Source organism: Cyrtonyx montezumae, unplaced genomic scaffold (genome assembly GCF_038088225.1).
Source record: "Cyrtonyx montezumae isolate F1298 unplaced genomic scaffold, pur_monq_1.0 scaffold_8, whole genome shotgun sequence".
NCBI lineage: Eukaryota > Metazoa > Chordata > Aves > Galliformes > Odontophoridae > Cyrtonyx > Cyrtonyx montezumae.
In genome coordinates this window covers 6,981,113-6,995,555 of record NW_027072089.1, presented here as the reverse complement: position 1 = coordinate 6,995,555, position 14,443 = coordinate 6,981,113, and the positions used below count along the sequence as shown (strand labels likewise).

At 42.9% G+C, this 14,443-nt stretch overlaps 1 protein-coding gene across 2 annotated transcripts in view; it reads left to right on the top strand.

The window, feature by feature from the left end:
* The window catches only part of CCN4 (cellular communication network factor 4), a 37,250-nt gene extending 32,341 nt beyond the window's left edge, over positions 1-4,909 (top strand). For both annotated transcript variants that reach the window (XM_065752569.1, XM_065752570.1), the window contains 3 exons: positions 1,488-1,745; positions 3,470-3,663; positions 4,258-4,909. In XM_065752569.1, coding sequence (XP_065608641.1) covers positions 1,488-1,745; positions 3,470-3,663; positions 4,258-4,557 — 752 coding nt within the window. In that variant the 3' untranslated portion in view covers positions 4,558-4,909. The remainder of the gene's footprint in view (positions 1-1,487; positions 1,746-3,469; positions 3,664-4,257) is intronic.
* The last annotated feature ends 9,534 nt before the right edge of the window (positions 4,910-14,443 follow it).

Below are 14,443 nucleotides of genomic sequence, written 5' to 3'. Positions count from 1 at the left end.
TCCTTCAACTCATTCTAAAAATAAGCAGCTTTTGTGGATTTCTAGTCCAGCATTTCAGTTTGTGCTGGCCCTGAAGCACAACCACACTTCAGCTCCATTTCCAACCACTTAAAACTTGAGCAATCTGATCACTGCGTGCACACTGCCTCCGTGTGACCAAACAGAAAACTGAAGTTTGAATTTCCCATTAGATTTCTTGCATGGATTCCAAATAATTGTGCATGCCTTCAAAATTAAAAGGTTGTTCTGTGTCTTATTACATGAACCAATAAGATTCCTACTCAAGCGCTGTGAAAAATCTTGATCTTCCATGGTTTTATTTACAAATATGCATCAAATGATATTTTTATAACATTACAGTGTTTTTCTTCACTTTCCAAGGAAAATGAAGTGATAAACAGGGTGGGATCTACTTGCCTAATTAGAGTAATCTAGTGTCACTTTAAGTGTTCCTTTGCTATCTTGGCTGTCCTACTGCTGCTATGGAAGACTACAGCTGTCAACCAGGACTATATTTCGTTTGAGACACTGAGTTGTAATCCTCTCTTATATTCTCTGAAATTATCAAATTTAACTTGATTGCAGTTTTAATTAACTGGGTCGTTCCTAATATGAACAGCTTCTAATAGTTTCTATCAGCCTGCCATGGAATGATCATTTAAGTGATAATTTGTGCTTGAAACATTTTACTTTATACCCTTTTTTTTCTTTTTTTCTTTTTTTTTTTTCTGTGAAGTATTATAGGATTTCCTTTTTCAGCAATTCAGAATAAAATGTTTCCTATATGGTGAACACTGCAGAACACTGCAGCCCTTTCATGTCCCCGTGTTGCCTCCTTTTTCTCAGGGAGCAGCTTAGTAAATCACAGAATTGCAGGGTTGGAAGGGACCTCAAGATCATCGAGTCCTTCCCCCTGCTAAGGCAGGTACCCTGCAGTAGGTCACAAAGGTAGGCATCCAGATGGGTCTTGAATATCTTCATAGAAGGAGACTCCACAACCTTTCTGGGCAGCCTGTTCCCTTACTGTAAAGAATTTCTGTATGCTAGGACAGAACTTCCCATGTTCAAGTTTTTGGCTTGTCCTGTCACTATGCACCACCAAGAAGAACCTGGCCTCATCCTCTTGCCTCCCACATCCCTTTAGATATTTATAAACATTTATCAGATCACCTGTCAATTCTCTTTTCCCCAGGCTGTACAGGCCCAGGTGCTCAGTCTTCCCTCATGTGGGAGATGCTCCAGACCCTTAATCATCTTCATAGCCCTCCACTGGACTCCTTCTAGGAGATCCCTGTCTTTTTTGAACTGAAACACGTGGTATTCTAAATGTGGCTTCATCAGGGCAGAGTAGAGGGGAAGGATCGCCTCCCTTGACCTGCTGGCCACACTTTAAAGCACTCCACAGTGCATTAAAAGGAACACATTGTAACACAGTTTGTTGACAGCATTATTTTAATGGTGCTTTGTGTGTCTTTTTCTTCTTTCAGAGATTGTTGGTGTAGGATGTGTCCTCAATGGAATCAGATATAATAATGGGGACACATTTCAGCCCAACTGCAAATACAACTGCACATGCATTAATGGGGCTGTGGGCTGCATTCCCATGTGCACAAATTCACGCCCTCCCCTTGTCTGGTGCCCGAACCCAAAGCTGATTAAGATGGCAGGGAAGTGCTGTGAGCAGTGGGTTTGTGATGACTCCAAGAAAATCAGGAAGACTTCTCCACGCCACATCTCTTCTGCAGGTATGGTGAATCATAGCATCATAGAATCATTAATGCTGGAAAAGAACACTAAGATCATCTAGTCCAACCATCAACCCATCTTCACTATGCCTACTAAACCATGTCCCTCACTGCCACATCTGTACATTTCTTGAACACGTCAAAGGACCACATCCCTGAGCATCCTGTTTCACTACCTCACCACTCTTTCTGAGAAGAAATTCTTCCTGATATCCAACTTCAATCCCCTCTGATATAAGTTAAGGCCATTACCTCTTGTCCTGAACTGAAGTCAGCGTCATCAACAAAATTTTCTGCTTTCACTGTCTGATATGGAAGGTGTCTTGGATTTATGTCATTATTGAACTTGCATATCACAGAATCACAGAATTGTAGGAGTTGGAAGGGACCTGTAGAGATCATTGAGTCCAGCTGCATCGTGTGAGGTGTCTTCTTTCTTCACACTCACATTTGCAGTGAGGATCATATAGCTCTCTGAACAGACAAAACATTTGCCACGTTCATGGTCCCTAAATCTTATGATGTGCTTCCTTTGCCATGTCTGATACATTTATCCTCATAACACTGTGAGGATTGTAGTGACGTGTCACATGTGCCCTATTCCACACATTATGTTACAAAAGTAGAGCTTGAGGATGCACAGGTCGCTTGTAGTAGACCAGGGAACTTGTTTTTTTTTTCCCTTGATGATACACATATTTTTTTCTCCATCTTTGGACTGTATGCTTGTTGTACAAAAAAAAAAAAAAAAAGTCAATCATAGAATACCCTGAGTTCAAAGAGATCTGTAAAGGATCATTAAGTCCAACTCCTGATCTTTAGTCTCGTTTTTGAGACCACCAGAGTTTATCACTCACTTCTATCCTTGGTATCTCTGAGCTCCAAATTTATATCCAGATTTAAAGCATCTGTTACTGAAATTCACCTTTTTTCTGCATGGACTATGACACACAAATGGGCACAGCACAGCTTCCCCTGCCTAACTTTCTATCTTAAAAGTAGAAGTGAGGTTAGCTTTTATTATATTTGATATAATTATTAAAATAGCATTTTAAAATTGATAACTGATTTAAAGAGCACGCTCAGCACAGCTGAGTTTCCATCAGAGCTGTGCTGTGAGCTGCAAACCAGTGGGGACTTTTGCAGAGCCTGTGAAGGAACCTGACCTGAGGTCGACAGCTCCTTTCAAAACAGAGCCCACCCCTTTCTCAAGTGGTTCCCGAGCTCCCTGTGAACTATTCAAGCTGCTCTTCCTTCCAGTGAAAGGTGGTGGCTGCTTCCCAGACCTCTCAGCCATCCAGCAAAGACTGTCAGCAACTTTTTGCTGCAGGGAATTGATTAAATGAACTCAGAAATAACCCTTCATGGTGCAATCAGATCTCATTACTTCTCTGCACCAACTTCTGTGATGAAGTGTTTGCATTGTGGTAGCACCTGGGGGCCCAGACAAACACCTCCTTGTTTAAGACTTTAAAGAGCAGCAGAGAAATCAGCCCCAGCCCTGAGAGCTCACAGTGCTGGAGGGGCTGACACAAGTAGGTCAGCAGCAAAGAGGGTGGGATGGGGAGGTAACCAAGCAAGCAGAACTTTGTGGGGATGCTGAGCTGCTCTGTTGTGATTTAATTATTTGGGTTAGTGGCCTGAATGGGTAATGAGCTTGGGCAAGGGTGTTTAATGTAGAAAGCCACCTGGCTGAGTAATATACGATAATCTGGTCCCTACAGCGTACGAGGGGGAGGATGAAGCGTGGCAGAAGAACTGCATCGTTCACACCTCACCCTGGAGTCCCTGCTCAAAGACCTGCGGGCTGGGCATCTCCACCAGGATTTCCAATGACAACAACCAGTGCCGGCTCCTGAAGGAAAGCCGCCTGTGCAACATGCGGCCCTGCGAGGTGGATATCACCGAGCACATTAAGGTGGGGACCGTTTCTCCATGCTTCCCTTGAACTTTGTCTGGACACAGGGTCAGCCTTTGTTTGGCAGCGTGCTGCACTTCTGAGGCCATTAGCAAGCACATGCGGACTCACTGTGCTGCAGAGAGGTCAGAATGTCTCCTCCTGTGCTTTTACATTGCTGGAATGAAAATCTTCCCCCGAGAGCTTTAATTTCATCCAGAAGTTCCTTACAAGGAAAAGCAAGCCAAACTTGCTCTGTTCACTGCTGGTGTAGGCAGATTTGAGGCTCAGCTAGCAGAAAAGTGATGCTACACTGCTGGTCATGGCTATAAATTGAATTTTGCAAGTATCCAACTTGCACTGTCTGGATTCATATGTTTAGATGTGTCCACCAGTCACACCTCTAGACTGGGTCTGTCAAGCACTTTCTAACAGTAGACTCAGTAAGGTTGGAAAAAAAACAGTAAGATCATCTAGTCCAACAACTAACTCATCACCACCATGCCCACTAAACCATAAACCTCAGGAAGGTGATTTTCAACTCCCTGTTTCTATCCTCCCGTATTCATGAAGCAACGAATATTAATCAATCTCTTTTTCTGTTCTCTGATTTAGCCTGGGAAGAAGTGCCTGGCTGTCTACAGGGCCAATGAACCCATGAACTACACCATCTCAGGATGTGTGAGCAAAAGTCCGTATAGACCCAAATATTGCGGCATCTGCACAGACAACAGATGCTGCACGCCCTACAAGTCCAAGACTATTGAAGTGAGGTTTGACTGCCCAGATGGGACTGAGATTTCCTGGAAAATCATGTGGATCAATGCTTGTTTTTGCAACCTGAACTGCAAGAACCCCAATGACATCTTTGCCGACTTGGCTCATTACCATGATTACTCTGAAATTGCTAATTAAATTGACTAAATGCTGGAATTGACCCATTGCTCTGATTTTACAGAGGTTTTAAAATAAAAGGAGAATCTTTCATCCAATGCCAATGTACAATTTGTTTTTTCCTGAGTTAGGATGTTAAATTTCCTTGTTGTGCCACACTGCTTTTAGAGAGGCTTTGAACAAGCAGGGTTTTCAACTCGAACAGACCTCCGTCCATTAAGAGGAGCCAGAAATTCTTCTATGCACAGCCTCCAGGACTCAAATAACAATCCTGCTGGCATTGGAACTTATTAGCCTAGCAGTTTCATTGTCCAAAGGAAAGAGTATTACACTAGTATGAGAGCAAAGTATGGCTGTCAGTGGCTTAGACATGAGCTTGAGACATCTTCACCGTCATTTCTTGAATAATATAGTCTAAGATGAAAAATGAGCATTGTTATATGTAATTTATTTTCCACATTATACCTTGTCTTTGATGCTAGTGACCCTCTGGGCTTGACCTGTTCTCTGTCGCACTGAGAACAATCCTAGGAAAACCTCTTCTGTCATTCTCACTTAGATCCCACTGCTGTGGGTCCATGGGAAGACCTTAAAGAGAAGAATGTTTCTCTGGTCTCTCTGTCTCACTGCACTAGCATAGGTAAAAGATCATCTGTGTCCTTCTCTCCTCAAACTCCTGTTGATCTTCTGGGGAATCTTGTGCCAGAGGCATTTTCACAGTTTTGCTAACAGCTCTCATCTTGAACAGCCTGAATGCTCTGAATCCAGAATAACCACCTCACAGGTCATACTTACAGGATAGATTTTCTTGTTCAGGGTTTACTTATTGTCATAGGTCAGTGGTGCAGACCTGGAGGAGAAGCTGTAGAGAGTCAGATGAGAGATGAAGAGAAACACCTGTGGTAGAGGAAAGGTGTTACATGCATGTGTTAGCCTTCCCATCAGTTCTGTGGAAGAGTTCATGTGAAATGAGAGGACAGTTCCTGCCATAACCATTGATGCATCAGTCACAAATGGACTGCTTCTTAGAAGAAAATGATGTGTAGAAGTGGTTTCACACTCAAGTATTAGATAAGAGTAAAAAATAGTCCCGTTGTGACCATTTCAGACAACAAGTTTCTTGTCACTGAAGTGTACTGGAGTCAGTTTTTCAACAGTGAGTTGTAGGTACATGCACCGCTGCTTTACTTGGGAGAGCTGAGCAGTAGAAATGTGTTTCTGCATGGGAAATTTCAGTGTGTGCTTGCAAATTCCCTGGTGACACAGGGGAACCAGTGAGTGAGGCATGGACTGGAGCCTGGACCTGAACTTCAGATGACGCAACTGTTTTAAATTAGCCATTTATTTTGCTTTAGTTCCAAATGGAAAGTTGTCTGTCTTCATCTTGATAAGCTGGAGGAAGCAAGATTAGTTCCCAAGAGACATAAATCTTTCTGACTAATGATAAATTGATATTTCTTGAGAGTAGGATGAAAATAATGCAATCTCTATGTAAAAACATAGGAGAAATGGTGTAAATCTTCAAAACTATGAACTTCAAGAGCAGCTTTATGTACAAGGATTTGGCACATACATTTTCCCATAGAGCTGGGTTATTCCTTAATCCAAAGCTCAACCCAAATTGAAGCTCCACTTTTGCAAGGCTGAGCATGTTACATCACTTGGAAAAAAGGTCAGTGGGAACATGAGGATAAGAGGTCTTAGCCAAGAAGTTGGCAATATTTTGCAAAAGATGAAATGGTTTACACTGCGGTTCTTGGTTGAGTGGTCATCTCAGGAACTCAGTAGGATTCCATGAATATGATTTGGAATCCTTTGTTTTATATTTGGATCATGATTTTATATATATATGTATATGTGTACGCGTTTATACATATGCATGTGCATATCTATGTAGGTAGGTGTATATGAGAATATATATATATCTATACATTTTATATACATGCATGCATATAATGTTGTATACAATATGTTATGTATTTTTACATATACAAGATTTATGAACACGCCCACTAATATATATGTATATAATTATGTATATATATATATACTTATTATGAAATACATGGTGAGAAAAACAGAGTGCATACACAACATATTTCTATGTATGGTAAGTCTTTTCTCTCTTATAAGTACAGATAGAGAAAGAAAAAATAGGGTGAATACGCAGACCTAAAACTATGGCAGTCAATACCCTTGCTTAGCTTTGCATTTAGCTAACATTGTAATCACCATAGTCAACTGCTGCAGTGGTTGAAACACAGATTTCATTGAGAGATAAAAGAAGCTATTGTAAGCTAATGCATGACCAGCAGCTTCAGTGTGTGTTGGTTTTTAGTGAAGTGAATGCCTAGAAACCATGAATTTCCCCCTACACACTCAAGATGTTTCTGTTTCTGGACTGGTTTCCTAAGGGAACAAGGCATACGCAAACATGCTGCCCATTTGTTTATCTATCAGTCATTCTCCTTGGTAGCAAATGTCAAATAAAGTAGGCAGGGGAGTGAGGATCTTAAAAGCATTATGATTCCTGAAATAAAAAATGAAATAAGACAAAAGAGCAGAGGAGAGGCCTAGCACATTGCTCCTACCACACTCACGCACATCTGCCAGGAAGCCAGCTCAGCTGCAGGATGGGCCAACCACAACACCAGCATGAAGACATTTTGAACATATCTGTCATTTGGAAGTGAATAGCCATGGTGAAGGGAGTGCTGAAGGTATCTTGGTGGGAAATTATGGCTATTACCCTGCAGTAAAGAAATTTCTGACTAATTGGACACAAATCTATAGGAAACCAAGTGCCATTATCTTAGCTGCTTGTGCAACTGCTTTTCTGTGCAGTGATGATGAATGGGATGAGTAACTCTTGAGCCAATGAACCTGACTTGCTGTTTGTGGTGCTTTAAAGCTCCTTTGTTTTAAGGGATGACGTTTACAGGAAGATTAGTGCTAGGGTTAAGACCTTTAGGTTTGGTTCACTGACTCTTTATGAACTTGAGCAAGTAGTATAATTTTAAAAAAGTACCTTTGTGATTACTATTTAAATATGCTGAGGAGCTAGGCCTTCCAAGACCTTGGTGGATCCAGCCCTTTGCTTCGTTTATCCTCAGTCCTTCATTAGCAAGGCCTAAACAAAGCCATAGTGTTCATTGCCTCTAGTGAGAATGACAATTCCTCCATCAACAGGAACTGATGATTACTGTGCTTCTGTACTGTGCCTTGCACAATGGGCCCAGGTCTCTGCTGGGACCTGAGAGTGGTATCATCATCCAAAAAACAACAATAAAACCATTGTGGAGATGCCAGCCTCTGAGCTGGTGCTAGACTCACTTGGTCCAGCACTCCAAAATCAGGCTGGAGAAAAGATGAGCGAGGATTTTGCAATGCAGGCTAAGCTGAGGCTGTTTGACCCACACCCTGCCCATGATGATCATCATGTTGGCCTTGCAGGCTGGAAGAAGAATGGAGTATGACACTCCGATGCAAATGGCAAGGCTCCAGTACCCATAGCCTTTTGTGTTCCATAGGGGTTTTACCAGTGTCTGTATAGCGCTATGTTTGGGAGCCCAAAAAACAATCTGATCCCTGAAGGATGGAAAGAAGCAAGCACATAACTTACAAGATGCCTCTGCATGGAGCTTTGGCTAGAATTTAAAACACTATTTCAGCGTGCATGCAGGGTGTGGTGCAGTTGCTTCATTTTTAATAGATTCACAAAGATTGTGATGTATTATATGTCATGCATTAGGACTGCAACAGTAAGTAATTCTGAGTCATCTAGTGAATTAAATCCTGTGATTTTTTTCCCCATTTTTGTATGACTTTTAAGACGAGCAGTTTATTAAATTGATGGAAACACATCTCACATTAACTTCAAGCAAGCAAATATCCATACAAATACATTTTCAGACTGCTACTTCCTTATTTCAACAGTTCTGCAGGAACAATTCTGTAAGCTTCAGGTGCTGAAATATATGAAAAAAATAATAGGAAAAACAGATTGGTTTGGCAGTGTCAGCCTGAGTTACACCAACCACATAACACATTATCTGTTCATGCAGCACTATGGTGAGGTTTTGTGGGTGGCATGCTGCTGCTGTGGTTTTAATATATTAAATAACCTCATAAGTGGTAAATGATTAATGAATATATGACTGATGCATCATTTAGAGACTTAGGCAAGCAAAAAAAAGGTGAAGTATGTTTACCATGGACATTTCTTTTTCCTTTTCCAGTCTCCTCATCTGGACAGCATCCAAGTGTGAGCTTGCAATGTGTGACAAAGGCATGAGCTGGAGGATATGTAAAAAAATGAAAATAAAGTAGTATGGAAAAGAAGGATGTTCTGAGAGCAATTCCTTTAGTGTGAATATTTTGGCAGCTTGGGAATGCCAGGTGTTCCCCAGCTTACATGTCCTAATTTGCTGGTCTGTTTCTGGCTCTAGATTTTTTTCCTTTGACTTGGGATAGCTTGTCTAGGCTCTTTCAGCAAAGTCAAATGTGTTACTCATCTGCCTAAGCATGACTTTTTTGTAATCCCTTTTTGAGAAGCTGCAAGAATAACCTGTTTGGAACAGCTGCGTGGAGAGGAATGATTTAAGCAAGGTTATTAAAAACAAGGAGAAACATATTTTAATGAAATAATCATTGTTCCATACCCCAGCATTTACAAATGCTCACAGATAAGCCCAGTAAGGATTCCATTATTTAGTTCTAGAGAAATTAGACTTAAGATTTTCAGAATTTTCCTGACCCAGTGGGAACACTTTCCATGGCTTCCTGCCTCCTGCAGTGATGGGCCTGTGTGCTGGACTTGCTCCTCCCAGCCTTTTCCTTCACTGTGCTTTAATTTGGCTGCAAAAGGAACTCCTCTACAACTTAAACATGTTCCAGTAATAGTCTGCAGCAAATCACAGAATCACAGAACTGTAGGGGCTGGAAGGGACCTCCAGAGATCATGGAGTCCAACCCCCTGCCAAAGCAGCTCCCTAGCCCAGGTTGCACAGGTAGGCATCCAGGTGGGTCCTGAATATCTCCAGAGAAGAAGACTACACAACCTCTCTGTGCAGCTGTGCCACTGCTCTGTCACCCTCACTGTGAAGAAGTTCCCACGCACGTTTGTGCAGAACTTCCCATGCATCAGTTTGTGGCCATTTCCCCTTGTCCTATCACCACATGCTGCTGAGAAGAGTCCAGCCTTGTCCCTTTGCCTCCCGCACTTTAGATATTTGTAGTCATGAATCAGATCCCCTCTGAGTCTTCTTTCCAGGCTGAACAGACCCAGGTCTCTCAGCCTTTCCTCATAAAAGAGATGCTGCAGGCCCTTTATCATCTTTCTATCCTTCTGCTGGACTCTTTCGAGGAGATCACTGCCTTTTTTGTACCAGGGGGCCCAGATCTGGACACAGAGGCAGAACATTTCCTAAAAAAGTCCCATCTGTCTGATGCTTCTGCTTGCATGTTTGGCAGCTTCCATGCATGCTGCCTTGCATAAAGGGCACTCTGGCTGTTTTTTCAGTCACTGTATTTGGACTAGCCAGGGAAAACCATCACCTCCTAAGCACTTTGCACTTTTCAAAGGAAGTACTGATATCCATCTGCTATGAGATTCCCCACAACCCGATTTGGGACTGTGGGATTGAGGTTTAGTACTGTCAGCTGGTAGTAAAGAACTAAGACTTGTTGGAGTTGTTCCTTAGTAATCATTAATATTAAATGAAACCGCATCACAATTGGTCAAGGAGACACTATTCCCCAGGTGGGGAAATACAAGTGTAGGCATGATGTAAGGCAAAGAGATCGAGAGGAGCCTCATTAGTGTGTGGTGGGCTGCGTGGCACCATTCCATAGGGCAGCTTCACTAAGCCCTACCAAGATGAGTGTCACTGGTGTGTAACAGCCGGGTAACACCACTGCTAGGCTTACGAAGCCCTGTGAATAGGTTGGTTGTTTCACTTCCACCACAGGGGGTAGAACTCCAGCTTGGCAGCTGCACCTTCCCTGTATACCTTGCTGCCTGCAGGATGCTGGGCCTTGCAGAGACATGCACACACGCACAGCCAAATCTTGCCAGGGTAGTCAGCAGGACCAAGGATGTGTTTGTCCCTCCGTTCTCAGGTCTGATGAGGCCCCACTTCTGTGTTTAGATTTGGTCTTCTCACTACGGGAAGAACACTGAGGCCCTGGAGTATGTCCAAAGAAGGGCAACAAAGCTGTGAAGGGTCTTCAGCACAAGTCTTAGGAGCAGCAACTAAGGGAACTGAGGTTATTCAGTCTGGAGAACAGGAAGCTCAGAGGAGAAAAGAGGCTTTTCAGTTCCCTGAAAAGAGGCTGTGGCAAGGATAGGATTGGACTCTTCTCCCAGGTAATAGTGATAGAGGTAGCGTCCTCAAGCTGCATCAGGGGTGGTTCAGGTTGGTAAGGCATTGGAAATGGATGTCCAGGGAAGTGTGGAGTCACCATCCCCGGAGGTATTCAAGAAAAGGTAGGTATGGCACTGAGGGACATGGTTTAGTGGGCATGTGGTGATGGGTTAATGGTTGCACTAGGTGGCCTTAGTGGTCTTTTCCAGCCTTAGTAATTCTATGATTCTATGAAATCCAGGCTGCTAGCAGTCTTACACTCTTCCATGAGCCATTGGTTATGGCTGTAGGGTGTGCATAGAGCTGCCCTAGTTCTCCCTGAATGCAATCGCCCAGCAAAAAGCTCTTCCCTGCCCCCAGCGCTCTTCACACGCTGACCTTGACCCGAATATCATAATCCACTTCAGCCACAAGGATAGCAGTGCACAGCGGGTCACCCAAGGATAGTTTTCAGCTCATCACAGGTCACCACAGCACTGGTGACTGCACTAGGTGCTGTGTGGGTAGGAAGAGCTTCCTATAACCCCTTTCCCAACCTTTGGTCTCTTCGGGGGCTGCTCAGTGATGTTTGTGTTCAGTGTCTGATGTACCCACTGTAAGGGCTGTGAGGGATGCTTCTTTAATTACAGCCGAATAACAGCTCTCCTCTGGCCCTCAGTAGCTGCTGGGTAAGCAAAAGATCCCCACGCTGGATTGCAGGGAACAGACATTGGACTGTTTGGCAGTTGCAATCAAAAGCCTTTTTTTTTTTTTGCTCTCTTTTCCCAACACTGGTCAGCAGCTGTGTTGTTTATAGGATGAATGGAGCCCTTAATGAAGCAATAGATAGAAACAGTGAGAGGCTGTGTCTGTCTGTTGCAAAGAGCTGAGGGGGAAGGGCTGATCTCCTAAAATACCCTGACATCCTTTCTTTTGGTTATTTAAACATTAGACACAGCAGTTATCAGCTATCAACATAAAGCCTATATTCGGCTCAGTGGAAACACTAAATCCATGCATCAAAGCAGCTGTTGATATATACGGACCCAGAGAGACTTACAGGTCCAGCCAACGTGGGATAGCACAATACAGTGCAAAACAGTGCAAAACAAAAGCAGACAGCATGTGGGAAGAGGGCAGACCGAGTTACTTGTGAGACTGTTGAATGTGAAAACAGTGTGTTACTGGCACAGTGTGGATTGCAACAGACACAAAAACAGACAGGAAGAGGATTCCAGCAATAGAGAGAAAAATAAGCAGCTTTTCTATAAACTGTTTCTTTTCCTCCAGCTCAGCCCATTGCTTGCAACATGTGACATTAATCATAAACCCCCAAAACACATCTAGGTTAAAGTTTCCAGCTGTTTGATCTCTAGAGATTTTTAAATAGAGAAGCAGCATCCTTCAGCACAAAAGTCCTGTGTTGTTGATGCAGTATTGGCACATCTGCTTTCACTCCTATTTTGCAAGGACAGGGAGTGGGGCACTGAAGTTTAGCTGATTTTTGCATAGTAGATACTGAGGCCCACACAGAGGTGGAAAGAACTCTGACTTCAACAATTAAATCCTTTCTACTTGAGGTTCTGAGGAGCAGTCAGGAAACCTGCTGGTCCTGAGGAGTGAATTCTCTTCTGCTCTCAGTAACCTCAGGAGCACCATGACAGTTGAATTGTTTATATTCTGGAAAACTCCTGTTATCTAATAATAATTTCTGCTCTGTCATAGGCACTCCTTGCTCCTTGGAGGCCACTCCTTGAGTGCTGCGTTCAGATTTGTGCCCCTCACTACAAGAAAGACATTGAGGCACTTGCAAGCTATAGGAGTTGGATGTTTTTATTTTCTAATACATTTTCATAAACGTGCAAAGCCAGTTGAATCTCTTCAGGTTAAGCACCGGTAAAGGAGGTCCAGTGCTGCAGGAAAAAAGGAGCCTTAACTCTTTTTGAGAGGTAAAGCACCACTTCTCTGCAAAGCCCTCCAGCTTTTCTGTACAGGTACACACTGTTCCTTTCCAAATGAATACTTTTTGTTGCAGAGTTGACATTTACAGTGGTCCTAGCTACCCCCAGCTGCTGAGAAGTGCTCACAGATCCCTTTGTGCAACAAGACGGATTGGATGCATTTCTCCCTGTTTAAAAAAACTAAAGTGCCTAGGCTTTGACAGACACACCATGGTGTCCTTGTGGAAGGAACAATTAGTCATTCCCAGAAAAGCTCAGGGAAGAACATAACTTTGCCCTTCTTTTGTAAGATGTGTTGGCACATGTTCCTCTCATTTTCACTGGCAGTGGCATAGGCTGTGGTTGACCAAACCAACCTCTATACTGGTAACACTCCAGTGACAACTGCTGAGTAATCACATTTTGTGGGACCGGGGCTCAGACATGACAAATATTTGCTTTTGTCTCTTTACATCACAGTATTTTTTGAGATACAGCAAGAAACACCATCAAAATTGTTCTAGCAAAACCATGAAATCCCTGTCTCTGAAACTCCAAATACATTACACTGGTTACAGGGTAAGAGGGTGGTGAGGTGCTGAAACAGGTTGCCCAGAGGGTTGATGAGTGCCCTGTGTTTCTGGAGACACTCAAAGTCAGTCTGGATGGGACTCTGAGCAACCTATCTAGCTATAGGAGTCCCTGCTCAATGCAAGGGAGTTGGAATTAAGATCTTTAAGGGACCTTTCCAACTCAAACAACTGTATGATTCTAAGAGCACCAATGTACATAAAACCAGACAAGGGTGGTCTACCAGCACCCAGATTGGTATAAGACAGGAAACTTGTACTTCTGCTTTAAGGACAGAAATAAAACAATGCTTTAATTCTTCCCTCCATCTTCAGATTCCTCTCTTTTATGTTTGGGATTTGCTTTCAAAAATTATTTGGAAGGGTGGATAAGTTATCCACACTGTTTTAAAGTGAGATTCTTGCAGTAGGTCAAAAAAGAACAGCACTTAGAAACACAGAGAGATAGCTACAATGCAGTCAAGAGGCAGAAATACCTCCAAAGACAGGTAGGGGACACACACCTAGAATTCCATACGCTAGACTGAGGACAGAAAGGATGAAATAAGGAAGACATGACCAATTCCTGTGAGGAAGACAGGATTGTATAGAAATGTAAAATCATTAAGGTTGGAAAAGACCACTAACGTCACCTAGTCCAACTATCAATTCATTCCCACTAAACCAAGTCTCTCAGTACCACATCTGCACATTTCTTGAATACCTCCAGGTAGTCAAGAAGCCCCTCCAGGGTCTGTGATTCCATCACCTCCCTGGGCAACCTGTTCCAATGCCTCACCACTCTTTCTGAGAAGAAATTATCCTTTAGTATTTTGAATAGCCAGTAACACTTGACACCAAAATGTGTTGTGCTTTCTTAGTATAAATAGTACGGTGGAGTGAAAAAAACAAAAGAGCTCAGAGCATGAAAGTAGGGAAGGGCAGGAAAAGAAGCACAAGATAAAAGATATTTCATTTCTACAAAGGAGTGACAAAGAGAAAGCCCCCACTGAGAAAGATCATAGTACTCCTGGTAAAAGACAAAGACAAGACA